Source organism: Dendrobates tinctorius, unplaced genomic scaffold (assembly GCF_039654945.1).
Source record: "Dendrobates tinctorius isolate UK_male_01 unplaced genomic scaffold, ASM3965494v1 ptg000038l, whole genome shotgun sequence".
NCBI lineage: Eukaryota > Metazoa > Chordata > Amphibia > Anura > Dendrobatidae > Dendrobates > Dendrobates tinctorius.
Window position 1 is genome coordinate 5,127,826 of NW_027361706.1, and position 14,972 is coordinate 5,142,797.

General features: G+C 45.8%; 1 protein-coding gene across 2 annotated transcripts in view; it reads right to left on the minus strand.

The window, feature by feature from the left end:
* Positions 1–762: 762 nt before the first annotated feature.
* CCDC66 (coiled-coil domain containing 66) overlaps positions 763–14,972 on the minus strand; it is a 63,650-nt gene continuing 49,440 nt past the window's right edge. For both annotated transcript variants that reach the window (XM_073574139.1, XM_073574138.1), the window contains exons 15-19: positions 6,257–6,765; positions 3,248–3,288; positions 1,766–2,031; positions 1,222–1,349; positions 763–1,001 (exon numbers count right to left, since the gene is read on the minus strand). In XM_073574139.1, coding sequence (XP_073430240.1) covers positions 948–1,001; positions 1,222–1,349; positions 1,766–2,031; positions 3,248–3,288; positions 6,257–6,765 — 998 coding nt within the window. In that variant the 3' untranslated portion in view covers positions 763–947. The remainder of the gene's footprint in view (positions 1,002–1,221; positions 1,350–1,765; positions 2,032–3,247; positions 3,289–6,256; positions 6,766–14,972) is intronic.

Genomic DNA, 14,972 nt, shown 5'->3' on the forward strand with positions numbered 1-14,972 from the left:
ACGGGATGTCTGCAAGCGGTTTACCCGCCAAGGACAGGAAACCAACAGATGCGTGGGAGAGGTGCCACCCTTTTATGTCTGTAGGTTTACTGTCCATGAAGGGCGGATGCCCTCTCTCATGGTGTGGTCATGGGGAAATTGGTGAAAAAAAATATTTTTTTCTCTTATCGCTTAAAGGGGTTGTCCACTACTTTAAATTAACCCCCCAATGTATACCCCCGGGGCACCTAATGAATTTTAATACCACCTTATGTTGCGTATACTGCCTGTGAGCGGCGCTATGCTGGCGGCTGAGTCCGGGTCACGTGATCCCCAGGCTGCAGCCGCCGCTAATATCCACCGATGTCACGACAAGTTCCTGACTCTGGAAATTGGCGTGACCCATCCTCCACAGACTGCGGTCAGTCATCAAGACTGCACCGCACATCACAGCCCAGTATGAAGTGTGCGCACTGCGGCGTTTCTATCCTCTCCCACAGTAACGGGGCGGTGTTGCGGTGCGCACGTCACAGGCCCGTCTGGAGCGTGCGCACTGTGGCATTTCTATCCTCTGCCATCAACGGTGACGGGGCTGTGGGAGGTGTTGCGTCCGCACGTCACAGCCCCAGAAAAAAAAAAAAAAAAAGTTATTCTTGATAGAAAGCAAAAGAAAAAAAAAAAACAAAAAGGCAAAAATATGAAACATTTCCTGATCCTTAAAAAGGTTAATAACACTAATGTTGGCTGTGAAAATTAAAAAACTAAATAAATATACAAAAAAAATACAAAAATAATTTTTATTAAAAAACAAATCTACAAAATTGACCAACACTCCTATGAGAAGTCTGATAAATACACAGCAGCAAACACAGTTCACATTGATCATGATACAGTGCATCTAGTAAACATAATAATAATAAGTCACACACAGTCCTATGGTACAACACACAGAAGCCCAGTCCAGCGGCTTAAACATCGGGCATCAACCCTGTCTCCAACTCCCTTTGTTTCTGAAGCAAGCCCTAAAGAGAGAGAACAAAAAGTTAAAACCACAGAATGCACACTGCATTATCTATAATTCCCGCAGTACCCGTACACTTTTACACAGCCTTTTTAGCCACAAACTTTTAAGTCTTTCCCATTTTTTTTTTTTCCTGCTCACTGATCTTAACATTAACTTATGGTTCAGGCTGACTCTACAACAACTAGTGGAGATTATTCCAGAATGAAGACCATACCAACCTTCCGTAATTCTGATAACCCCCTCAGTATAGCTTGCTGTCGGTCTTTATTTCTGACGACATTAGGATTCAGCAAAGGGTCTTTTGTATGATCAGAGATGAACATTTGTCGAGATTCCTGGTCATTGCCTAAAGAGAAGGGTATTTGCAAAAGTAAGAGATGAAAATCTGATTGGTAGCAGGGAAAAAAAAGGTTGACTTCCTGAGATATGCATTTTTATTCATCTTAGTTCATAGCTACTGCCCCTACAGATTTGGGCTTCCAAGGCTGTAGACCATAACAAACCCTATTCTAGTAGAACCTCCAGCCAGGCGGTACTTAGGGATGATGTACATTACATATCAAAACATTTTAGAGGAGTTATGATTTTTGCATGGGGGGAGGGGGGTGCGATCTCTTCCACTACCGTTCATGCAGTAGCGGATCCCTACATCAAAATAATGTAATAGGTAAAAGAATAGGGGTACCAACACAAACTTTAGCCAAAATAGACGCGTACACAAATGGTTTGTCAACTGGTGATCAGATTGCATTTGTTTCTTACCTGATGGATTGTGCTGAGGTTCATGTGTTGAAGGCCTGGACATAGGGGCGTCAGGATCTAAATAGTAAATCTCTTTTGTCCGAACATATGGAACAAATTGTGAAGATGGAGGTCGGTCCGATTCCAATTTCTCCAGGTCTGGAGTGACATGTCGCAGGATGGACACGGTGTTTCCATTGGGAACTAAAGGAATGGGTGTAACGGTGGATCTCTTCTGAGCGTGGTGTAATCTGTTCTTCACCGCAGGGACGGGTGGAGAGTCTGGTCTGAGACAAAAACACGCTGGTTTCAATAAAGTAACTTCACCATCAAGGTGAAAATCTAAAATCAGATCTGAAGATGAAAGGTTTTCCTGTCTCATTAGACTTAATCACGGTGCTGAAATGACACATCACTAACCTATGCACATATATGCTTTCCAAACTTCACTGTACACTACATAGATATTCTTACATGGATATTAACCCCTCAATGACCACCGATACGTCTTCTAACTGACGCCTCCCCATACAGATGACAATCCAGCAGTTGTCGGCTGTACACTATAGCTGACAACTTGCTGCATCATCCACGATCAGTGTTTGCACCGTCTAAATCTGTTTAACCTCTTAGATGCTGCTATCAATAGTGACTACATCATATAAATGGTTAACTGAGTGTGGAGCCTTCCTCTTTATCCCAATTGGTGACCTCAGATCATGATTCTGTGGTCCTGATGTTTGCCATGGAAATTCACGAGCAAATAGCGGCCTTAGAGTCTGACGGCTGTTGTAATCTGTTTAGAAGTTAGCACCATTTAGGTGGTAAAAATACACATTTTCATATCTGTCATGCCACTTTGTATTAATTCCTGAAAATCACCTGAAGAGTTAATAAACTACATGACAGCAGTTTGTCAGGGGGTGCTGTTTTTAAAATGGTATAACTTTTGGGGGTTTCCCAATATATGGGACTCCCAAAGTCACTTCAAACATGGATAGGTCCATAAAAAAATACATTTTGTAAATTTCCTATTAAAAAAAAAATGAAAAATTACTGCTACATTTTTAAACCTCCTAAAATGCTAACAAAATAAAAGAACATTTTAAAAATGGTGCTGATGTAAAGCAGGCATGTGGGAAATGTTGTTACTAATGTTTTGCTGTGGTATGACTATCTGAATTAAGGGGATAATCATTCAAAGTTTGAAAATTGCTAAGTTTTTACATTTTTCTCAAATTTCTGATATGTTTTGTATTTATTTATAAAAGATATCAACCGAAATGTACCATAATCATAAAGTATAATGTGTCCCGAAAAAACAATATCAAAATCACTGGGATTTGTTTAAGCGTTCCAGAGTTATTACCACATAAAATGGCACTGGTCAGATTTCAAAAATTTGGCTCCGTCACTAAAGGGGTTAAAGGGTCACTGAGAACTTCACCTGTTTTAGAAGAAAAGTAAACTTGATGCAACAACTAGCAAGACATAGCTGCTTACCTCTTGAAACTTGATTCAACTGTTTGGACTCTGTCTTCTTGCTAAAAATAATACATAAAAAAACATTTCAAGTTGCCCACCACAAAAAAAAAAAAAATAAAAAACCACGATAAACTTCCATGTAAAACAAAACAAAACACAGTGGCTCATCTCCAGAATTGCAGATTACATGCCCCTGCTGCAGAGTTTAAAGGGAGCCTGATTCATGTTGCCCAAACTACAGACAGTATGAATAGGAACACTTTGGCATTTCACACAAATAGCTGCTAGAGTACATTAACAAAAGTCTTCTGCGATGGAAGAGGCAGTGGTGAGGAAAGGGGACAATACAGGACAAGTCTCGTCTTCAACCATGGTCCGAACCTTCTCATATATTTTTCCTAAGAAATGCAGAAACATTTCAGAGAAAATACACCCAACTGCAATCGTGCAGCTAAGCTCTGTTTCATGCGGCCCGTGGTTTGGCAAGGAGGAATCAGCTGACATGTTCCCTTCAAAGTGTTATTAGCATCTTATACAGTAACCTTGCTATGAAACATTCTTTAGACCTTTTTTACAGGAGTGTCAGTTTTCTAAGCCAGGCACAATAGTGTCGTCTACATGAAGTCTATGGCTTAATTGGGGACACTTCTGAATCCAGTCTTTCAGGTCTTCACAAAGTTAGTAATGAGGACTGAAACGTGGTGTGAAACTAAGCTAATAAGAAGCAGCAGCACATTCTTTCCCAAGATTGGTGAAAGTACAAAAGTACAAAAAGAAAGCATTTAAACTACTAAAGCAGGATGGCACGGTTGAAGCTCTAAAAAACTAAGGAGAAAATTTTTTTTCTAAAAAAATAATTAAAGCTGCCAAAAAGGAAACAGAAGCACATTGCTAAGGAGAGTAAAACTAATCCCAAGCTGTTCTTCAACTATATCAATAGTAAAAGAATCAAAAGTGAAAGTGTAGGCCCATTAAAAAATTATGAGGAAAGTATGGTTGTAGATGATGAGGAAAAAGCTAATATATTAAACACCTTCTCCACGGTATTCACGATGGAAAATGAAATGCTAGGTGAAATGCCGAGAGACAAAGAAAACCCTATATTAAGGGTCACCAATCTAACCCAAGAAGAGGTGCAAAACCGGCTAAGATTAAAATAGATAACTCTCCGTGTCCGGATGGCATACACCCACGAGTACTAAGAGAACTAATTAATGTAATAGACAAGGCATTATTTCTTATATTTAGAGACTCTACAGCGACGGGGTCTGTTCCACAGGACTGGCACATAGCAAATGTGGTACCAATATTCAAAAAGGGCTCTAAAAGTGAACCTGGAAATTATAGGCCAGTAAGTCTAACCTCTACTGTTGGTAAAACATTTGAAGGATTTCTGAGGGATGTTATTCTGGATTATCTCCATGAGAATAACTGTTTAATGCCATATCAGCATGTGTTTATGAGGAATCGCTCCTGTCAAACCAATCTAATCAGTTTTCATGAAGAGGTAAGCTATAGAATGGACCAAGGTGAGTCATTGGATGTGGTATATCTTGATTTTTCCAAAGCGTTTGATACCGTGCCACACAAGAGGTTGGTACACAAAATGAGAATGATGGGTCTGGGGGAAAATGTGTGTAAATGGGTAAGTAAATGGCTTAGTGATAGAAAGCAGAGGGTGGTTATAAATGGTATATTCTCTAACTGGGTCGCTGTGACCAGTGGGGACCGCAGGGGTCGGTGTTGGGACCTATTCTCTTCAACATATTTATTAACGATCTGGTAGAAGGTTTGCACAGTAAAATATCGAAATTTGCAGATGATACAAAACTACGTAAAGCAGTCAATACAAGAGAAGATAGTATTCTGCTACAGATGGATCTGGATAAGTTGGGAACTTGGGCCGAAAGGTGGCAGATGCAGTTTAACAATGATAAATGTAAGGTTATACACATGGGAAGAAGGAATCAATATCACCATTACACACTGAACGGGAAACCACTGGGTAAATCTGACATGGAGAAGGACTTGGGGATCCTAGTTAATGATAAACTTACCTGGAGCAGCCAGTGCCAGGCAGCGGCTGCCAAGGCAAACAGGATCATGGGGTGCATTAAAAGAGGTCTGGATACACATGATGAGAGCATTATACTGCCTCTGTGCAAATCTCTGGTTAGACTGCACATGGAGTACTGTGTACAGTTTTGGGCACCGGTGCTCAGGAAGGATATAATGGAACTAGAGCGAGTACAAAGGAGGGCAACAAAATTAATAGAGGGGATAGGGGAACTACAATACCCAGAGAGATAAGCAAAATTAGGATTATTTAGTCTAGAAAAAAGACGACTGAGGGGCACTCTAATAACCATGTATAAGTATATAAGGGTATATAAGATACAAATATCTCTCCGAGGATCTGTTTATACCAAGGAAGGTGACGGTCACAAGGGGGCATTCTCTGCGTCTGGAGGAGAAGAGGTTTTTCCACCAACATAAAAGAGGATTCTTTACTGTTAGGGCAGTGAGAATCTGGAATTCCCTGCCTGAGGAGGTGGTGATGGCGAACTCAGCCGAGGGGTTCAAAAGAGGCCTGGATGTCTTCCTGGAGCGTAACGATATTGTATCTTACAGTTATTGTTAGGTTCTTTAGAAGGACGTAGATCTGGGGATTTATTCTGACAGAATTTTATAGGCTGAACTGGATGGACTAATGTCTTTTTTCAGCCTTTATGTTACAAGACTGTTTCCCCTTACCAATTTTAAAGCCTACATTTGTACTATTCCTATGCCACAACCACAAAGTGCTCTGTTGGGTTAGGTGTTCTTATGGGAATATGAGTGGATGCAAATGAACGTTCTTATGACAAAACAAGGCCAGAACAAAGACGGCAAAGTCCTGAGAACATAGGAGTACTTATGCAAAGTATTTTTGGCCCATAGTTTTCATGATTGGTAACTCGGGAAATAAACATTTCGTAGCCTTTTTATCAATCCAATTTTTACATTTGGGCCAAACGACATTACTACCTTTCTGGCCTCTTGCGCAGTTTTCATGTCTTCACGATGTGGAGAGATCTTGGCTTCTTCTCTTGGAATTGGAGACTTTTCTGGTGAATTCCCTTTTCTCAAATGCAAGTTATTAGAAGAATTCTTTTTCACTAAATGCATCAGCTCCATCTGTCTCCGCACTTTGCTCTCCTCCCTCTGCTTCTGAAGCCCCCTGGGGTACCGCTCCGAAGCTGGGATGTATTTCTTTGAAGGTCTGTTTTTATTCCAGTCTGGTTTACGTCCATGCTCCTTTCCCTGCTTTTCTGTTCTCGCAAACTGATCATAAACATCATTGTAAAGATTAGCGTTTTCCTTGCTGGATTCATTTCCGTCTCTCTGGACGTGTGACTTATTTGTCTGTACGTTGGCTTTGTGCTGTTGGTCCTTAAACTCTATGGGAATATCAGGAGAGACGTTGTGCTGATGTCTCCAGGTCATCTCTTTGTGGTGGGATACGGGATACGGCTTCATTACGAAATTCAAGTCATCTAGAGAAAAGGTACAAATAAGTGAAATTAGGACTGGACCACAAATCTTAGAGAAGTTAAAGAAATATTTCTTCACCACAAAAATCTGCAACATAATATGTACGCTTATTGGGTGTTCCTCATCTAAAATATTTAAATATTTATGCAATACACCCCAGATAAGTTGGGGGTTCCCAGAGGTAGGACCACTAGCTAACAGTATCTACTATAGCTACATCCAATGGAGATGTGGTTACATACACACGTGGCTATAATTCAAGTCCGTACGTATCAAGTCTCTATGTTACAAGAAAGCTGTTACACCATGTATGCAAAAAAGAAAAACCCAAAAAACAGCAGTGCCCATGAAGCATACACTAGCAAGAGAAGGTGAAACAACAGCAGGTGTAAAGGATGCACTATAGGAATATGATTGGCGATTAGGGTCCTATGGATTCACTCCCTCACGTGAGCAGTTTTTGCTTTTGCGCTTTAGTCTATTCCCCTCCAACTGCTTCCAAGAGCCATGCCTTCTTCCTTTTTCTGTCCACATGGCTGTGCAAGGACTTGTTTTGGTTTTGTGAAAGTTGTAGTTTTGAATGACGCAATACATTTTACCATACAAGCTATATGGAACGGAACAAGAAATTCCAATTGAATGGAAATGGTGAAAAAAGCCCCACAATTCCATCATTTTTTGGGGGAAATTTGCTTTTAGAGTGTTCATTATGCGTTAAAAATGAACTGACAAATTCAAATTTGAGAGTCCTCATATTTTGTATTAGTCAATGCCTGATGAAGAGACCAGAGTAGTCTCTAAAGCTTGCAATTTGTTACCATCTTTTCAGTTAGCCAATAAAAAGGTATCAACCACTGAGGACTTTCAAATTTTAATATTTTTCAATCATCTGGCTAACACGGTGCAAAGATATATATTTTTCCTGACAAACTCCGAAATTTGTAAAAATAAATCAATAAATATTGGTTTGTGTCGCCTTTTTCTGAGACAAGCAACTTTTTTTATTCTGTCAATTGACCTTTGTAAGGCTAGTTTCACATTTGCGTTTGGAGGCGCAGCGGACGCTTACAGTGAAGCTCCGCCCCCTGCCGCACCTCCGATCAGCTCCGCCTATGGGCGCACGCCGCTGCATGCGGCCTGCGTACCTCATCTTTAGCACTAGGTACGCAGGCATGCTTTTGCCGCCACATGCGTCCTTTTGACGGTGCGGTGATCGCACCAAAATGCAACACGTTGCATTTGGCGCAGGTCGCCGCACCGTCAAAAGGACGAATGCGGCGGCAAAAGCATACCTGCGCACGGCCTGCATACCTATTGCTAAAGATAAGGTACACAGGCCACATGCAGCGGCATGCGCCCATAGGCAGAGCTGACCGGAGTAGTCGCAGCAGGGGTCGGAGCTTCACGGCGAGTGTCCGCTGCGCCTCCAAACACAAATGTGAAACCAGCCTAAGTGCTTGTACGCTGCATGGCAAGGTGACATTTTTATTGATACCATTTTAGAGTACATAAGACATTTTAATTGCTTTTCATAAGGATGTTCTCCTATAATGCCCAGCCACTGGGACTAAAGGTGTTGTCCACTACTTGGACATCCTCTTCTTATTCAGCATGTTTTCCCCCAGTAAAATAACAACACTTAGACTAACCTCCGACGCCGGCGCTATTCCAGTGGTGTTTGCTACTTGCTCTCACGGGGATCACGTCACATTGCTATGTCACGCAATCTCTGGGCCTAACCAGTTTGCTTCACTCTCCCCACCTTCGGATGAATCAAACATCAAGAGTAATTGAGAGCCGCGGCAGGCCGCTCACTTCCTCTTGATGTCTGATATGTCCAAAGGTTGTAGAGAGTGCAGCTAGTTGACTGGGCCCAAGAGTAGCAACACCGCTGGAACAGCGCTGGAGGTTAGTATAAATGTTCTTATTTGATTGGGGGCAAACATACTGATTGAGAAGGGGTTGTCTGAGTAGTGGACAAATCCTTCAGTAGGCCCCCCTTCGGCACCCTGTGATCGTGTCATGAGGGTCTAAAGGGAGCCGATGTACACATGCATTGGAAATGGCACCATTTACATGCCAATGATAGCGATTGAAAAACAGGGATTTTTGTGTACTCGCCGTAAAATCCTTTTCTCCGTGCCACTCATTGGGGGACACAGGACCATGAGTGTATGCTGCTGCCACTAAGAGGCGGACAGTAAGTGAATATAAAAAAAATAACTCGTCCTCCTCTGCAGTATACACATACCACTGGCTCCACTTGAACCAGTGCAGTGACAAAGCAGTAGGAGATCAAAACCATCAAATACGGTTATAACATGTCAAACCAAAGAACAAACTTTGCCATCAGGCCAATAGGGTGGGTACTGTGTCCCCCCCAATGAGTGGCTCAGAGAAAAGGATTTTACAGCGAGTACACAAAAATCCCTGTTTCTCCTTCGCCTCATTGGGGGACACAGGACCATGGGAAGTCCTAAAGCAGTCCCTGGGTGAGGAAAACCGACATAACAGATTACACCCCACGTACCAACTGTATAGAGATGCGCTACCGCCATCTGCAGGATCCGTCTTCCCAGGCCCGCATCTGCTCAAGCCGAAGTGTGAATATTGTAATGGTTCGAAAATGTGTGCAGACTGGACCAAGTCACGGCCTTGCAAACCTGTTCTGTCGACGCCTGTTGCTGAATGGCCTAAGAAGTACCCACCCACCGAGTGGAGTGTGCCTTAATCCCCACTGGGATATGCTTGCCTCTGACATGGTCAGACTCTTGAATAAACAAGTGCATACACCTGGATATTGTAGATTTTGAAGCAGCTCAGACCCTCAGGAAGCACGAACAACGCGTCCATCTGACGGAAAGGCACCATCCGTGAGATGTACCTTCTGAGAGTCCCCACTAGATCCAGAGTATGAAGAGCCTTTCCAACCCGGTGTACCGATGCCGTGTAAAACTATGGCAGGAAAATGTCCTTGTTAAGGTGAAAGGAGGAGACCGCTTTAGGCAAGAAGGATGGGCACGGCCTGAGAACCACCTTGTCCTGGTGGAAAATTAGAAAAGGAGCTCAACAGGACAGGGCGGCCAGCTCCGAAACCTGCCTGATTGACATCACCGCGACAAGGAAGGCGACCTTCCATGAAAGGTGGGTTAGTGAAATATCTCACAGTGGTTCGAAAGTTGTCTCCTGTAGAACACCCAGGACCAAGTTAAGGTCCCAGGCATCCAAAGGCATTCTATTGGGAGGCACCACGTGGTAGACCCCCTGAATGACAGTCCTCATCTGCGGCTTGGAAGCGATCCTGCGCTGAAATAAAACAGATAAAGCAGAAATCTGATCTTTGAGGGAGCTAAGCGCCAGATCTGAGTCCAGATCGGACTGTAGAAACTCCAATATGGTGGGGATGGAGAAGACAAGAGGAGGATGACTGCGGTCTCTGCACCATGCAAAAAAAAGTTTTCCAGGTGCGGTGATAGATGCGCACCGATACAGGTTTCAGAGCGCTAATCATGGTGGAAAATACCTTTTTGGAGAACCCAGCTTGGGTTAGGACCCAGGATTCAACAGCCAGGCTGTTAAACACAGGGCCCCTGAGTTCTGGAGGCAAATCGGGCACTGGGAGAGTAGGTACAGTCGATCCAGTAGCCATCAGGGGACGTCAACGACAAGTTGCATCAACTCTGTGTACCACACCCGGCATGGCCAGTCCGGAGCGACGAGGATCACTGGGACCTCCTCTGCCTTGAACTTCCTGATGTCCCTCAGGAGTAACGGAACTGGGGGGGGGGGAACACGTACGGAAGACGAAACTGACACCACGATGGCTTCTGGATCTCGGGACTGAGCTATGACCTTGGGCACCTTGACGTTTAATCTTGAGGCCATGAGATCCATGTCCGGAATCCCCCAGCGATGACAAATCTGTTGGAAGACCTCAGGATGAAGTGACCACTGTACCAAGGTGAGACCTTGGCTGCTGAGGAAGTCTGCCGCCCAGTTTTCCACACCCGGGATGTGAACTGCTGAGATGAGGGAGTGGTTTCTCTCGGCCCAGCGGAGCATGTGTTCCACCTCGTGCATTGCCGCCCTGCTGAGGGTGCCCCCTTGATGGATGATATGCCAGCTGTGGCGTTGTCTGATTGAACTCGTATGGGTCGACCCGCCAGGTGATGGAACTGCCGCAGGGACAAACAGCTCACCCAAATCTCCAGGGCGTTGACTGGAAGGTGTGATTCCCAAGGTGACCAACGCCCCTGGGGAGTGTGTTGACAGAAGACATCTCCCCAGCTGAGAAGGCAGGCGTCGGTAATGACCACCAGCCAATGAATCGGGAGAAAGGATTTCCCCTGGATGAAAAGACCGCAACGTTCACCACCTGAGTTCCTGTTTGACCTGCGGGGACAAACAGCACAGTCGGTCTAGGGAGAAAGGGTTCCTGTCCCAGGCTGCCAGAAGCGCATGATACAGAGGATGGAGTCGTAGCTGGGCGAAGGGAACAGCTTCCATCACTGCCACCATCTTGCCCCATGCTGAATCGGATGGAGTGTTGATAAGGACGACAAAGTGCCCGGGTTCCCTGTTGAAGGGCTAAGACCTTGTCTCGAGGGAGAATCACCAACTCTCGGAAGTGTCCAGGGTCATGCCTAAAAAGGATATCTACTGAGCTGGAACGGGGGGAAGAATTGCTTAAGTTTATCATCCAGCCCAGGCAAGAAAGAGTATCCATAGTGATACGCACAAACTCCGCGCAGGCTTGGAAGGATGGTTCCTTGATTAGAAGGTCGTCTAGGTAAGGCAGCCCCAACCATGCCCTGAGAGTGCAGGATGAATATGACTTCCACCATGACCTTTGAGAACACTCTGGGGGATATGAAGGTAAAAGGATGTCGATGGATGCTAGGAACTCCCCCTTCTCCATCGAGGAGATGACATAACGGAGTGACTCCATCCTGAAGTGCTGGACCATGACAAATTTGTTTAGTAGTTTTAGGTCCAAGAGGGGCTTCACCATTCTATCCTTCTTCGGGACCACAAGTAGGTTCGAGTAGAACCCCTTGAACCTCTCTTTTTCTGGGCCCGGGATAATGACCCCGTCTTGACAAAGTGAATCGATGGCCCAGTAAAAGGAATGTGTCCACGCCTCCACTTTGGGGGGGGCGAGAGGGGAAGAACCATGATGGAGGGAGAAAATTCTATGATGTATCCGGAGGACACCAGGTCCCTGTCCCATTCGTCGTGAATGACAGAGAGCCAGGCATGACGAGACCGGAGTAGGCGTCTGCCTACTCTGTCGACCGGACAATGCCACGAGTCATTTAGGCGAGAATCTATGGGACCTGGATCCCTTAGATCTGCTCTTCCATGACTGGTTGGTCTTATACGAAACCTGGGGATCCCTGTCCCCATGAAGGGAGCGCCCAGATCCAGAATAGTTGGCTGTAGTGGACCAATCGGGATTGTTGCAAATAGACCGTAAACATGACTGTTGCTGTCGGCGAAAGGGCCGCTTAACTTTATGCTGGGGGAGGATTTACTCTTCCCTCCTGTGGCATCAGAGATAAGCTGATGCAGCTTCTCTCCGAACAAACGACCGCTCTGGTAAGGCAGAGAGGTTAGGGACTTTTTGGACGCAGAGTTTGCTCACCATTCCCTGAGCCACAGTGCCCTCCTAATAGAGACAGTGTTTGAGGCCGCAAGCGCAGCGCCGTTAGCCGGGGCCAGAGAAGCGTGTACCAAATAGTCCGCGACCAAAGAGATCTGATTGGCCAGATCCGCTCCCTCTGGGGGAAGATCACTACCCTATACAGTCCTGCTCAAGAGTATCTGCCCAGGATACCATTGCTTTGGCTACTAATGTCGCGACAAAAAAAAGAGGAAGAGAGTGCTGAGCCAGAGGCTTCAAAAACCCAAAGGGCAAGGTTCTCTATTAGACGGTCCGTGGGATCTTTACTCGATGATTCGTCTGGTAAGGATAGGAGGATTTTGAAGGCCAGGCGAGAAACAGGTGGATCAACTGGAGGGGATTCTGCCCATTGCTTATGCAGATCAGATGAGAAAGGGTATTTCGCCTGAAGAGGCTTCTGACCTGTGAAGCGTTTGTCCAGCAGCTCTCGGCCGCCGAATTATGTCCTGAAACTCGGGGTGATTGGCAAACACCCTATGAGGACGTTTGGTCCTTTTGACGGACACCACGTGATCCGGGGTGGAGGTAGAGTCCTCGTCAACCTTCAAAGTCTGGTTGCCGGCCTCTATGAGACTATCCATGGTCGCCTGAAAATCCGGCGAGTTGAGGTTAAGAGGCCTGTCAGACTTGTACTCATAGTTCTCTTCATTGCGAACCCCTGGTGAGGGGGAGCGAGAAATGGAGCTCATGGATGCCGAGGCGCGAGAGGGCCCGGAAGACGTAGTATGGGTCCGTTTTCAAGATGCCTGTGTATCTTTTGAGTGAGGACGGCCCCTGCGGGCCGATTGTTCCCGTGTGGTAAAGGGACCCTCCAAGACAGGCAGATGGATGTCCCCGACCCATGGAGAGATCTTGAAGGTAGTCACTCGCTTTGGCTAGAGAAGTCATGGACTGCGACAGTGACGTGGCCCACTCAGGGGGGCTAGGCACACTGGGAACGGTCACGGCGGATGGCTCCTGAACGCGATCGGGATCACAGGCCTCGCAGAGTGGCGTACTCTGGCTCCGTAGCAACGAAGTCTGACAGGTGGTACATGAGATGAAAAACACTGTGTTTTGGTAGCCTTCTTGGATGCCTTCGAGAATGACATGGTGTACCCCAGTATGTCCTGACTCTGCTAAATGCCCCAATAGGAAGAGTGGTGGCTAATCACCAGTGAAATAATGCAGAGAAGGGCCAATGGGTGTCGCAGCACAGATTTTACCCAGGTCCTGTGGCCCTGTGAGACGGTCCTCCTGGCTGCATGATAGGATGTCCACCAGGAATTGCAGGAGTGAGCCTGAAGCCAGGGGAAAACCCAAACCTACAAGTGCAGAGAGGCGGCTGGTAAGAAAAAATGGCCACCGGGAGCAGGAAAAACAGTCTCGCTCTGAGTGAGAAGTGTCAAGCGAGTGGGCGGAGCTGCCGGTGCAACACAAGCGAATGGGCATAGCTTCCGGGTTTCGGCCTATCATAAGCCGAAGCTGGGGACTAAGTTTTCGGCACCGGCTGGAATGCACCTGGGGGGAAAAAACGCCCTGGGGAAAACACGCGTGCTATAGGAGCCCTCCTGCCGAGCCCAACTCGGGCACTTACCCGCAGTGATCTGGAGACCCGTTGCGAAGAAGCGCAGAGCTCGGGACTGCTTTGCCTACAGGTCAGGTGCTGCAGCGTGGATTGTGCAGGAACCCTCCACCCACCATCACTTTGTTAGGGATGTGGAGAGGGACCGTCTGTCTCCTCCCATCACCGCTGTTCTATCAGTGGTGATCCAGTGGGGGCCGCACGGACGCCATCAGTGCCTCTGTACATTCGAGGGGGTTAACTCCTCCAGGATGTGACAGGTCTATTGGTCTGGCAGTAGTAAGCCTGGCTGCAGAAGAGGGTACATGGAGGTGGCACTCCATGTTCCCGTCTGTTGTTGGTGCGGGGAGAGCGGTGCCCTGAAGGGACCGGTCTCCCATAGAATAGAGCTCAGGCATGCCTATGAATGGTGCAGGAGGGGATACGTGGAGGTGACACTCCACATTTCCGTCTGTTGTTGGTTGGGAGAGATCGAAACCCTGAAGTAATCCGTCACCCCTGTAATCCTTGAAAAAAATATTAAAGAGTGAAAAATAGAATAAAAAATAAAATAAAAAAATTCTGGTCTGAAACCAGAACCATGTGCCTCCTACAGACACTAAGCATGAACTGGTTCAGCTGGAGCCAGTGGTAGGTGTATACTGCAGAGGAAGAGGAGTTACATTTTTTTTTATATTCAGTTAGTGTCAGCAGCATACACCCATGGTCCTGTGTCCCACAATGAGGTGAAGGAGAAATATGAAGAAAGGAAAAAAAAAAAGCTGGGTGCTCTGTAGTACAAAGATCCTTAACCCCTTAATGACCAGGGGTATTTTTGGGTTTACATTTTCATTTTTCCCTCCCCTTCTTTCCAGAGCCATAACTTTTTTATTTTTCCGTTTATATGGCCATGTGAGGGCTTATTTTTTGCGGGACGAGTTGTACTTTTAAATGACATCATTGGTTTTACCATATCGTGTACT